We start from the raw sequence: 13,719 nt of genomic DNA, 5'->3' as shown, positions 1-13,719 counted from the left end.
GGAAAAGAGAAGACTGAGAGGGGACATAACAGTTTTCAAGTACATAAAAGGTTGTTACAAGGAGGAGGGAGAAAAATTGTTTTGAACCTCTGAGGATAGGACAAGAAGCAATGGGCTTAAATTGCAGTAAGAGAGGTTTATGTTGGACATTAGGAAAAACTTCCTAATTGTCAGAGTGGTTAAGCACTGGAATAAATTGCCTAGGGAGGTGGTGGAATCTCCATCACTGGAGATTTTGAAGAGCAGGTTGGATAAACACCTGTCAGGGTTGGTCTAGATGATACTTAGTTCTGCCTTGAGTGCAGGGAACTGGACTAGAAGACCTCTCAAGGTCCCTTCCAGTCCTATGATTCTAAGACCTCAGAGCTCCTCAACAGAAGTTTGCTTTGGATTTCCTTGGTACAGATTCAAGCTGAATGGAAAGCTGCAAATTGGCAGTGTCTGTGTTAACAAAGAACAGGATGCCTGATACTGCAATGAATATATTAGAAGCTGATAACTCTTAAGCTTAAACATTCAGCATGGCAAGCTAAAAGTTGACTTTTTTTTTTTTTGTTGACAAACTTTCCGTGGAGCTTACAGTATCTCAGGTACCCTAAATACATGTTTTGTTCTTTGGGAGGAAAATGGTTATTCTTTGTTAAAAGCTTTCATATTTTAAACATTGGCTCTGACTACAAATTTGACAAGTTGGATGCATTTTCTATTTTCTGCTGTGCTTGTTGATTCAGAAATCTGTATCCTGTTATGACTGGAATTTAACTGTGCAGCAGGCCACATCTGGGACCTCTGAAGCTGTGTGTGTTTTCTTTGCAGGCTGCCTTGGCTGCTTTCATTATTATTTTGTGATTATAACCTTTGTTCATTTGGCCCATATAACAACTTTTTCACTTCCCTGCTTATTACAGTATTGCCCTAGTCCATAGTTCCTTCCACATAGGAGGTCATAAATGGTAAACACTTGTTGCAGTAAGGTTCTTTTTGTGTTTCTCAGAAAATAGATGGCTAAATCAGTTTATCCCTCCTTTTCTAGGTTTGCAACAATAAGATGCATAAGCCCTGTTGGGAAACAACATACTTGCATGCATGTCACAAGGGACAAATAATTGCTAACGCAACGTCTGTAATTTTCACTAAATGTAAACAAGGGTGAGTTGCCTATTTTGTGCTTCAAATGAGTTTTTAAAGCATCATCTGATTTTTAGCTCTTTTTTTTAGCGTTCTAGAACTTTACACATGTAGCAAAGTATTTAAAACAAATGTAACTGGAAACAGGTGACTAGTTTACAGGGGAACAGTCAGTAGGGGGGTCAAGGGAAGGTATTTGTGGGGAAAGCGGTGGATGTAATGTATCTTGATTTTAGCAAAGCTTTTGATATGGTCTCTCACAGTATTCTTGCCAGCAAGTTAAAGTATGGATTGGGTGAATGGACTAGAAGGTGGATAGAAATCTAGCTAGATCATTGGCTCAACGGGTAATGATCAACGGCTCAATGTCTAGCTGGCAGCTGGTATCAAGTGAAGTGCCCAAGGGGTCTGTCCTGAGGCCGGTTTTGTTCAACATCTTCATTAATGATCTGGATGATGGGATGGATTGCACCCTCAGCAAGTTCACGGATGACACTAAGCTGGGGGGAAAGGTAGATACGCTGGAGGGTAGGGATAGGGTCCAGAGTGACCTAGACAAATTGGAGGATTGGGCTAAAAGAAATCTGATGAGGTTCAACAAGGACAAGTGCAGAGTCCTGCACTTAGGACGGAAGAATCCCATGCATGCTACAGGCTGGGGACCGACTGGCTAAGCAGCAGTTTTGCAGAAAAGGACTTGGGGATTACAGAGGACGAGAAGCTGGATATGAGTCAACAGTGTGCCCTTGTTGCCAAGAAGGCTAATGGCATATTGGGCTGTATTAGTAGAGCATTGCCAGCAGATTGAGGGAAGTGATTATTCCCCTCTATTCAGCACTGGTGAGGCCACATCTGGAGTATTCCATCCAGTTTTAGGCCCCCCCACAACAGAAAGGATGTGGACAAATTGGAGAGAGGCCAGCGTGGGGAATGAAAATGATTAGGGGGCTGGGGCACATGACTTATGAGGAGAGGCTGAGGGAACTGGGCTTATTTAGTCTGCAGAAGAGAAGAGTGAGGGGGGATTTGATAGCAGCCTTCAACTACCTGAAGGGGGGTTCCAAAGAGGATGGAGCTCAGCTGTTCTCAGTGGTGGTAGATGACAGAACAAGGAGCAATGGTGTCAAGTTGCAGTGAGGGCTGTCTAGGTTGGATATTAGGAAACACTATTTCATTAGGAAGGTGGAGAAGCACTGGAATGGGTTACCTAGGTGGAATCTCCATCCTTAGAGGTTTTCAAGGCCCAGCTTGACAAAGCCCCGGCTAGGATGATTTAGTTGGGAATTGGTCCTGCTTTGAGCAGGGGGTTGGACTAGATGACCTCCTGAGGTCTCTTCTAAACCTCATCTTCTATGATTCTATGGTTCTACTCCAAACTCCACCTGTTCGAGACAACAAAATGAGATGGCACTGCATATGTTAAAAATGTAATCACACATGCTGTGCTCTTTTTGGTTGTTCCCCATTACTGGAGTTCTAATACATCCATAGGCTGTGCTGGGTTCCTCTGTGGGACTCGGTCAGATGCCCTGCTGAACTTCTGCTGCCATGGCTCCTTCTTAGTTGTGGCCTGGGAGGGAATAAGTGGTGGTACTCTTGCCAAGCCTACTCAACTTGTGGGGTCACAATGACCTTGGCACTCAGATTGTGCAGATTTTGGCAAGAGTCTCTCCTCTTCTCCTTTTCTAATATACCTTGATGAGTAGCAAAATAGCTAACCATGTTGACCTCTAAATTATTATTACTGGCACTTATTGAAGTGAATGGAAAACCTCACCTTACAGCTATTGTTTCATGCAGTGGTGGTGTAGCCATGTGGCTCTCAGGATGTTAAGAGGTACAACCTCATCTACCCTGTCTCTCTCGCTATTGTTTCAGGCTGTCTGCAAACTCTCAGTTACCTTTACATCATTGACACTTTGGTCACATTTACTTCATAAACATAACAGCTAGAGAGATACTTCTTACCCCCCCATCCCCCCGCCCAAAAAATAAAGCTGAAATGATAGAACCAGAAGGCAGCATGGGAGAGGAGCCAGTATGCTATTCGAGCCCTGGCCCTCAGGTTGAAATTAATGGCCCAGATCCTCTGCTGCAGCCAAGGAGGGCGTTGTGCAACTGAGGGTGGGGCCAGAATGGAAAACCAGCTTTAAGCCACCTTTGTGCTTTATCGATCCTGAGTCTGCTGTGCATTAGACTGATGCCCAGTGTAAATCCTTCCTAACTTGGTGCATTTACCAGGTTACCAAGGGATCTGTATGGTATGGGGGTTTAGCAGTGGGTAGGGATACCCTACCTCACATGTCTCCTGGCCACCTCTCTTGTGCTGAGACACTGTAGGAGCCTCTTTTAGGCTACATCTGCACTGAGAAATTTCAGCCATTCTCCCACGGTTCATCTAGCACAGGTGCAGCTGCATTGATGTCAGCAACTGTGGGAGCTCTAGCATTCATGTGCTGTAGGTATTTTTACTACCAGGTTATCTAACCCTGCTTAAACAATGGTGATAAAAATCACTTGCTCCGTTGACACCCTTCCCACCGCTGCCAGCACTGATGGTGCTGCTCTGGTGCTAGATCAGCATGGGGAAATGGCTGAAAATCCTGTGTAGACAAAGCAGTTAGAAATCCTAATGCTTATGTTTTAACCCTGAGTCCACATTGCAGAATGGTCCTGTTAGAGTAGATCACGTGTTGGCAGCACATGGGCTTCAGCCTATCCCACTTGGCAAGCCAGCCAACTCTGAATTAAAACTCTACCACACTTGAGATAAGGGTATCGTGGGTGGATAGGACTCAGATCAGGGGCAACACTCAAGTTAACTTTGTAGTGAAGATAAGCCCTTGGACACTCAAAATGATCAGCTGTTGGAGCTATATACTGGAAAGGAGCTGCCATACAGTGCTGTCTAAAACTGTCAAATTTTAACTGCCTTTTTCTTGTTGTTTCAGGTTGCATGTCTGGTTGGACTTGATGCATGAAATTTGCATGATTCCTAACAACATATTTCTGGATTTGTCAGTGAACAAACATGGCCTACCCAGCGACTATTAGTGGCAGTACCTCAGGTAACGAACGTTGGGACGCTTTTCCCTATTGAGTTGTTTTTTTAAATTCTCTCTTTCTATAAAATTTTGAATCTGTGAGAAAGATCAAGGTGCAAATGACTTAAACTAATATTTCAAAGTTTTTTCCTGCTTTCTCCATAGTTATTTTTGTTTCCTCTTTTGAGGTATTTTGCAAATAGCTCTCCTAACTTGAACATACGAACTAAGGTTCTAGTGGCAGATCCTCACCTGGTATAAATCAATTGCAACGGAAGTAACTGCACTGCACTAGTTTGCACCAGAGATGGATCTGTCTCATAGAGTTTCACTGCAGAAAAACAAATGGATATTATACTATAGTTGTAGTGGAGTTTTAGGGCTAAGGAGCTCTCGTGTGACATTGGAAGCCTATGGTGTTAAATATCCCTTATATGTCTGACTAGTACTTCTTTTGGTTTCCACCATTATTTAGAATTAGTTTTAATTATTCATTTTACTGTCCCTTCTTTGAGTTATGAAGATCCATGCGCATTTATTTGGGTCTGGGTACTCTTTAAAATTTGAGTCCAAGGGATGTTCAAGGGTTATTGATAAGGCTGATAGATTAGAAGGGGCCAGAGATTAGAGAACAGTTGATAAAAGTGCTGCAGCGCTTTTCCTCACTGTTCTGTCAATATTTTCTTGATCTCTGGAGCATTCCACAAACATGACTTTAGCATACTACAGTCAGGACTTCAACAGGGACTACATGGAGAATTTCGGGTGCAAAGCAGAAACTTATGCATACTCCTTTAACACCAGTGCACTGAGTTTTCCTAATGTATGTATGCTTGCAGCATGGGTGTGTGAATTGAGGTTTGGGTAGGTGGGAAGGGTGTTACATTTTTTTCCCATGGCATTCATGTGAAACCTTAAACATCTTTCTGGTGAGTCAAAAATCAAATTATTCCTATTTTAAAGATCATACAAAGTATTTACTGGACTCACGCATGCTTGTTGAAATGTAGTCTAATAGATATTGACAGGGACAGTATTTGTATTTGATGCACATGTTATTTGGCAATGTCCTAAGTTTAGAAACTTCTGTTATAGGACTAGTATGAAATCCAAAAGGTACTGGCTGCATCAGTTATATTTGCGATAGAATTTTGCTATAGAATTCATCAATACAAAGGACTAGAAAGTTTTCTCTCTGGGCAAAAGGGAGTGCAGTTGTCTTTGGGTGTGCAAAGAGATGGGAACTCTTGTGTTCCCAAGCCTAACAGACTGGTAGGATAGATGGAAAACTTTATTGAAAGTGAAGCTATCAGTAATTTCTGATAATTGTTTGTCACTGGTAAAAACAGCCTTAAAACATGGCGATAGCAGAAACTACTTCATTTAAAAAAAATCTTATTTTGAAAAGATTCAAGATCATCATATGATAAGGGAGGGTTTCCTCTTTTTATATAAAGAAAAAAGGTTGTATTGTGTGTGTAACCTTTTCTAGAAATAAATACAAAGTTAATTTTAAAAAAGCTTTATAAAAGCCTTGCATTCTGAATTAGACACGAGTACAGGGTTAGCTCCTCACCCCCACGTGTTTTGGCTTTTAAAAATATATATATACTCTTGATTCAGGCCAGGCAGAACTATTCACTCCTAAAAAAATGTGTGGAATGTTCTGTATAGATTCAGTGCATCAGCCTTACTTTTGACTATAGCTAATTGACTTTTTTTGTGTTGTAAAATTGTCTAATAACAGAAAATGGTGAGTCTGATGACACTTCAACTTATAAGGAGCTAAATGTTTGAAATGGGGATATATTAGTACAAGAATCTTTAGTTTGGGGATTGATATGTAAATAGGATTCAATGCAGAGTAGAAACTGTTTGCTCCCTTACTCATTGAGAGCAAGTATGATCAATTGTGTCAAAACAAAAAGTTAGGTTGTGTACTGTTCCACTGCTTCATAAAGAACTGTCAGGACTTGTCTGCTTTATAAACCCTTGAGGCCGCAGTCCTAATGTGTAACACTTAGTTTTGTATGTGCATGCTTCTCCAATCCTTGACTATTTCACAATGGGTTAAGCGCTGGACTACAGACGTATGATTTGCTATTCTGCTGTACTGAGTGAGGGAGATTGCCTTTAACTCCTGTTCATCTGGGCGTTGGACATATTAAAGCAGGTTTCTTAATTGCACAGTGTTCTAAGAGTGAAAAGGAACTTCAGAGGTGGGGATTTTCTGCACACAGTACCCTCTGAATCAGTTGTCACCAGGAAAAGAACTAGGTAGTTGTGTAATGAGCTTCAGCACTAGATTTATGCTACTTAAATAGTTTGACTGCTTTGAGTACAAATTCAACCACCATCATCTACAAGGTGATTAAAGAACAGTGCTTTGCTTTAGCTGCTAACTTACCAACGTGAGTACGGAGACCACTAAATGTGTCTTTTTGGTTAATTTTCTGAATACTTGAGCCTATCTGGTATGATTGGCAACTGCAGACAAGGTCTTGAGGGAGTTTTCAGGTTTGTTTGTAGGCAAGGTTCTCTCTATTTAGCATGTATATACAAATACTCTGAGAACTTTTTTGAGGAGTATGCATTGAAATGAAAATACATTTAGTTATAAATATTTTGTTTGTGTATGTAAGGCCATCTACAAAGCAAATGATAATTTTATCATGAAAGCAAGCTGTGAGAGAGGTTGTTGATTTATAAATTTTAATAGTTCTTGTATATTTCAGCAAAGATGCTGTTCTTTAAATATGGCTAATAGATAACTGGAACTGTAATGGAATTCAAACCTGTCGGTCAGTGGTTCAGTTTGCTGATAAATTACTAAAGTCAAGTTTAATTATTCCTTTTTTGGTTTTGTTGCACAGTATTCATCTGCATTGCAAAAGTGTTTTTTTTTGTGCGTGAACTATAAGCTTAGTTAATCATCCTCAGATGTTAAAGGAAATGAGTTTTTAATAGGGACTCGCTTTTAATTCTTGGTTTAGGTCTCACTAACATCAAGCATTGTCAATGTATAACCTGTTCAGGAGGCAGCCAATGTTGCTGCAGATGACCATGAGAGATAACTGGCTTTCTTTTCTCTTTATAGGAAATAAGTTTTCTGTTTTGTTTCACTGTGGGTTCCTGTGGGGCACTGAGTACTCTCAACTCTTCACTTTGTAGTATCCAGTCCTGAACTGGGTTTGGGTTTTTGTGCTGACTGAATAGGTCTCTCAACTCAGTGGGTTTGAAGGTGCTGGGGAAGCGCATAGCGGCCTAATGCACTTGTTAGAGCAGCTGCAGCAGGCACTCTGTTGTTAATGTCGTGCTTAAGTGAGGAGCTGTGTGGAAGTTCGGCCTCATTATGTCCCTATACCAACCAGTGACTCTAAACAAAGTTCAAGCACTGAAAGGCAGGGCAGCTAAAATGATTATTTCTCAGATTAGTAACAGTGTCTTCACCACCGTCTGGGTTCAATTTACAGCAAATATTACTTGGTTTATGAATCAGCCTTAATAGACACAGAAGCAATATTGTGAGGCCCCCCACCACCACTTTTGCAGTTAAGTCTATCCAGGTTTTCACTAAACCCCTGTTAACAGAATGTCACAACTCATTCCAGACTGAAACTTACAATATGGGGGTTTCCTTGGAAGTAATCCCAGTCCCGCCCCCCCCCCCCGCCCAAAAAATCTTTAATGCTTTATTTTGAATGCAAAAATCTTGATTCTCTTAGCTGCTTTCTGATCTGTTTTAACTTAAATAAATTAGTTTTGGATCAGGTACACCAATGCGCAACAAATCCCATAATATGAAAGTGGATTCACTGGTGCAATGAATACCCAAGAAATTACGCTATTCCTACAATACAACAAAGCTAGAAAACACTGCTAGAGAATTGATCAAGAGGGTCACGATTCAATCTTGTACTCTCCTCAAAGGCAAAGAGCAAAACTAAGCATAATCCTTCTTACTGATACCTCTGCAAATTTGTGTGTAGAGCTTGCGGAAGCATCCCATGCATCAATGCTTAGCAAGGAAAATATCTTTCCTGAAACCCACAGTCAATTTGAGGGGAACTGTTAAAATTTTAAAGGCATCCTTGCATTGCTGTGCAATAGGTAAGGCCACAGGGGTCTGTATAATAGTACGGTAGCATAGGCCCTGTGATGGGGTATTTACTCCACAAATGCTGTGAATGGTTTAATATGGGCCTGAGAAGCTAATTAACCTATCTGCTTGTGTAACGCCAACAGACCCCAGTCGTTGGTGGGCAGGATCGAACTGCGGACCTCTGGAGCTTAGTGCATGAGCCTCTTAACAGATGAGCTAAAAGCCAAACTGGCTGTTATCTAAGGCTATAGACTCATTTTATCTCTCTCTATGTGGTCTCAGTGCCACTAGATGGGACAGAACACCACACCCAGAAGGTGTGTGGGTTACACTTGCACCCATTTGAAAGGGCCAGGCCTACCTAGAGAGAGAGCCCAGCTGGAGAAGAGCTGGTTTGTTTTCCCCTTAAAGAGCTGGGTGAGCCCAGTTTGAGGAGGAGACCCAGAGGAGAGGAGGTGGAGAGTTCCCTCCCTCTGGGAAGCAGCCCAAAAGAAGGCTGAGAAGCAAAGAACTGACAAGATTCTCCAGCTGGAAGGCTGACTAGAGATAAGGGCTTTGATAAGCTGTAGCCGTGCTGAACCCCTGAGTGAGGGGACTGTATCCCAGCCCCTGGACTGTGGGCTTGATCCAGGCACAGAAGCCTGTGGTTAGACACGAGAACAGTCTAGAGCAGCAGAGATTCCTGAGGAGGTGGCTGTCTGCTGTGTCCAGCTGGGCTCAAGGTTTGGTTTGTATACATTTTGTTGGACTTTTTAAAGGACTCTGTGGCCTTGGAAGGGGCCTGGTCTGGCTGGAGGGTCAGGATACGCCTATGGCCGGAGCAGGACAATGGAGGGGCACTGAGGCACAGCTGCCTCAGTGCCACATCCAGCCAGGAGGGGGCGTGTTGGGGCAGCAATTTTGCCACAGCCCAAATCAATTTATTCTTTGCTTTAATGTTGTTGGTTTTTATGGGGGGTGGAGAGGGGTGAGTGTCTGTGTATTTTTTCCATTGTCATATGCACTGTTGTTCCCAGATCAGTCCCATGATATTAGAGAAACAAGGTGGGTGAGGTAATATCTTTTATTGGACCAACTTCTGTTGGTGAGAGAGACAAGCTTTAGGGCCACACAGAGCTCGTCCAATAAAAGATATTGCTTCACCTTCCTTGTCTCTCTATTTTTTCCCTCAGGCTAAATTTTTTTCTATAACTTTTCATTGTTTTTAGAATATTTTTCCTCTAAAAACCTATTTCTAAAAGATGTGGGGATTTTTCAAACTTACCTTACCTTCTCCCTTGCCTGTTTTACTTTCAGTGCAGGGTTTTCTGTCTCAGGTATTTACAGGGCTCTATTGCTGTAGAATCAGAGTGTCTCAATCTTAATGTAGTTATCTTCACAACCCCTGGGAGGGAGGGAAGTGCTGTTATCTCCATTTTACAGAGGCACAGAGAGATCAAGTGATATATGCAAGTTCACATAGGAAGCCTGTGGTTAAGCAGGCAATTAAACTTAGATCTCCCATGTCTTGGGCTAGAACCCTAACCTCTGGATCATCCTTCCTCTTCCCCCTTTCCCTTCTCTCCTTTTTCTGCTCCATGCCCGCTTTCCAGTCGTCTTGAGATTGGGGCTGGAGCACAGGTGTTCTACGCTCTCCCCGGTGTGTGGGTGTGATGCATTAATTGGAGGGTGTTGTCTTCTACATGCAAGTGAGCTGAAATCTCTGAGACTATGGATTAGATCCTGCATGGAATCTTTCTGGTTGAGTGAGATTTTAAATATTGTCCCCCAACTAATTTTCATACTTTCCGCTGTACATAGAGGAATATATCCTCAGAGCATTCAGTGTAATCCAGTGAGAGTCAATGATGGGTTAAAAGGGTTTGGAGACCTGCTTCATATAAGCAACCAAGCCTTTAGGTAGAGCTCTAGAGTACAGGCTTCCAAGCAGCAGCTTATCCAGTTCCCCTAATTTTATTTATATTTAATTTTAAATATTGAAGTCTGATAGTCAGCTAGCTCTCAAATACAACTGATTGAGATTCCCTGGCTCTAAAGAGAAAACTGTAAAAACTACTGGCCCACTTGGCAGAGTGTTTGTTCTCTAATGGCTTAATCCAATTTAGGGTGACCAGACAGCAAGTATGAAAAATCAGGACAGGGTGTGGGGGATAATAGGCGCCTATATAAGACAAAGCCCTGAATATCAGGACTGTCCCTATAAAATCAGGACATCTGGTCACCCTAATTCCAACTCCAACTGAAATCTCCCATTGACTTCAGCAGGACATGAATTCAAGCCCTAGGTTTCAGAGACCTGATTCTGCAGGAGCATACTGACACTCTCTAGATTTAAAGAGGGAGCAGGGCACAAGTAGTGCATGAGGAGAAGAGCGGCCAGCTCTTCAGGAATAAGCTGTACTACAGGTTTGGGGAAATGTTGCCAAGTCCTGTGATTTTTATCACAAGTCTTGGGAGTTTTTCTTAAAGCCACATCTCCTGGGATCATCTGATTGGGAGAATCTCTGCTTGCTTTTTTTAATTACAAAATAATCATAATAAACTTTGAAGCCCTCATGGTTGCAAAAAAGAGGCTTGAAAATTTGAACCATAAAGGCACCCAAGGCCAAAACGCAAATAAAAAGAATCCAGCATTACTTTTTTAAATCTCATCTCTTGGGCTCTATAACAGTGTGTAATTGATCAGCCATTGATTAAAATGTCTATTAATAGTTTATTAAGCCTTTTTATTAAGGCTGCATTTACAAAGTATGACTATTTTAAAGCAAAACTTCTCACTGATTTCTAGGAAATTTTACAAAATATTTATAGGCATGTTCTCCATTGCTTACAAGTTTGCTTGAGCTACCAGGGTATTTTTATGATAAATCGTTACAGTAGCTTCCCTGATTATTTTTTTTAAGGCTACAGGAAACTTCTCAAAGAATATGATCTTGGACCATGTACAACTAAGCACAAACCTCTGGCAGACCCTGCAGGGTCAGGATTTGTAATGTATGCTAGTTAAGGAGAAACTAGATTGTAATAGAACTTTAGAGTGTTAATGGAATCTGTTTGGTGGTTCTCTTAGGAAGGCAGTTGTTTTTTTTGTCATCTAGGTTAAAGTTAAAATACATATATTTTGGTGTGAATTTCAACACTAAATTGAGATGAGCAGAAGTGAGTGTTTAAGATCGTAGCAGCTCAAGACATTTGGCTTCTGTGATGAAGGTTGAAACTTCAATACCATTTTTGCACTAATTTGAACATCATGGATGACCACTGGGAAATGACAGGCATATAGACAACTGTTAGCATTCTTCTTATACTCCAGGGCTGGTTTCCTGAAGAACAGGCTTTACCAGAGTAGTGTTGCAGTGCTACTGAGTCTGCAAATGTTGAGTCCCCTTAGTTCAAACTTCATAGCGTTTGCTTAGTTCGGCTGTTATGAGCTAATCAGGTTCAGATGAGTTCATATTTTTGTTGAACCAATCACCCAACCAGTGCTGGTTTTGTTCAATGGGACAATGTGACTCACAGTATAAATATGTAGCTATGGCTTGCCTTTCCGTCAGTATTCAGAGTGCGATAGGCATACATCCTATCGTGATTACAGTGAAAGAGAATCAACTGAATGCTTCCTCTTTTTTTTGACTGTTGATTTGGCACCTTTGCTTCCAAACAAGAGAACAGTGCTGAGTTGCTGCATCTCTTTCTGTGTTCCATGAATGGGCAGACTGCAGCAATACCCGCAAGATTTATACAGCTGGTACCTTACCAGTGCCTCACCCTTGGAGATGTGCTGATTCACCTTGATGATGCACACCACTTTAAAACAAACTAGGGTGGAGACCTTGACATTAGTGGAGTGGAGGGTTGAATGCACCTCAAGCAGTTTCAACAGCACAATGCCATTACAAAACTTATCTAAATTTTCATTAAACCCAACATCTCTTACATAGTAATTCCAAATCTGCCTAAGGGGCAAATTTCTAACAATTCTGAATGGACACATGTTTTAATAGCTGACTACCTACCTGTCTGTTTAGGGTGGATTTATAGTAGTATCTTACACACTAATTATTTGACTCTAGAGGTGCTGTTGACACCACTGCATCCTCTCCAGCAGTGTATTGTCATGGCATTAGCCTGACTTTGCTCATGCATCTCTGATAGATCCTAAGAAGTCATAATGGGCAACTGATTCTCTTTCCTGAGAGCTCTCACTGAAGGACTGGGGTCCCAGGACTCAGTCCTGGTGTCTCTCTCCTCACCTGCCTCCACTCCCTATGAGTGTTGTTTCTCTCAAGCTTCCCCAGTAATTTTACAAACAAATGTCATTAGGGGCTTGTCTACACTGAAAATGCTGCAGTGGTTCAGCTGTAGCGCTTTAGTGAAGACACTACCTACGCTGAGGTGAGGGCTTCTCCCACGGGCATACCCATAGGTACTCCACCTCCCTGAGAGGTGGTAGCTATGTCAACAATCCCTCTTGGTGACAGAGCACTGTCTACACTGGGAACTAGATTGGTGTAACTGCGTCGTTGCTCAGGGGTGTGGAAAATTCACACTCCCGAGTGACGTAGTTATATTAACATAAGTTGCTTGTGTAGACCAAGCCTCCACTGTTTCTTCATGTGTGGATAATACTCTCCGAAATGTCCCTTTATTTGGGAGGAAATTGAAGTCTGGCTGAAGATAAAGCCAGATAAGATGGCACTGATGCTAATAGGAAGGGCATAGCACTGAGCACTGACAGGATCAGTCACTTAATGTTCTACATCAGGGAGCATTGCAGCCAAGGTGGAGCACAGTCTGTATCTTGTTGGATTGCTCATTTCTCCTGGACACCCAAAATATCCAGCCTGTCTACAAACACCTTTTATCTTTGGTTAGCCAAAAGACTACTCCCCTTCCTCTCTAGTGCGGATTTGCCTATGGTCATCATCCTCTTCTCACTTCTCAAACTTCTGCTGTGTACTATGCCTGGTCCTGACCGTGAAAGCTGCATGGAGATAGCAACTGGTCCTTCTTGTGTGGTCTGCCTCTTAACAGGAAGAACTGGATCCCTCTCTGATTTGAATCCAGTTAAAGATGCAGGTCCTTACCTTCTAAAATCATTAATGGTCTTGGGACGAAAGTATCTCAATGACCACCTGTTCCCTATCCCCACCACAGTGGTTGTGATCAATAGGGGCATGGACACTCACAGTCCCCAATGTGAAACTTTGCAGAATTTATGTGAGTCTCACTTTCATATGACACTATGACCCGGATTCTACTCTCACTTAGACTAGTGTAAATCCAAAGTAACTCCACTGATGTCAGTAGAGTTACTCCAGATTTGCACTGATCTGAAAAATAGAATCTGGCCCCGTGGTGAAGTGTTAGATATGTTTAACTCATTTGTTTCCAAGAGCAATCTTGCACACACAGGAGACAGCAGTAGATGTGTATGTAGGTGTC

At 42.0% G+C, this 13,719-nt stretch overlaps 1 protein-coding gene across 1 annotated transcript in view; it reads left to right on the top strand.

Annotated features, from left to right (window-relative positions):
* Positions 1–3,931: 3,931 nt before the first annotated feature.
* KANK1 (KN motif and ankyrin repeat domains 1) overlaps positions 3,932–13,719 on the top strand; it is a 64,474-nt gene continuing 54,686 nt past the window's right edge. The window contains exon 1 of the mRNA XM_045020533.1: positions 3,932–4,196. Within this exon, the coding sequence (XP_044876468.1) occupies positions 4,160–4,196 (37 nt within the window). The 5' untranslated portion in view covers positions 3,932–4,159. The remainder of the gene's footprint in view (positions 4,197–13,719) is intronic.

Source organism: Mauremys mutica, chromosome 6, assembly GCF_020497125.1.
Source record: "Mauremys mutica isolate MM-2020 ecotype Southern chromosome 6, ASM2049712v1, whole genome shotgun sequence".
NCBI lineage: Eukaryota > Metazoa > Chordata > Testudines > Geoemydidae > Mauremys > Mauremys mutica.
Note: the sequence above shows the minus strand (reverse complement) of the source record. Positions and strands in the feature narration are given on the sequence as shown.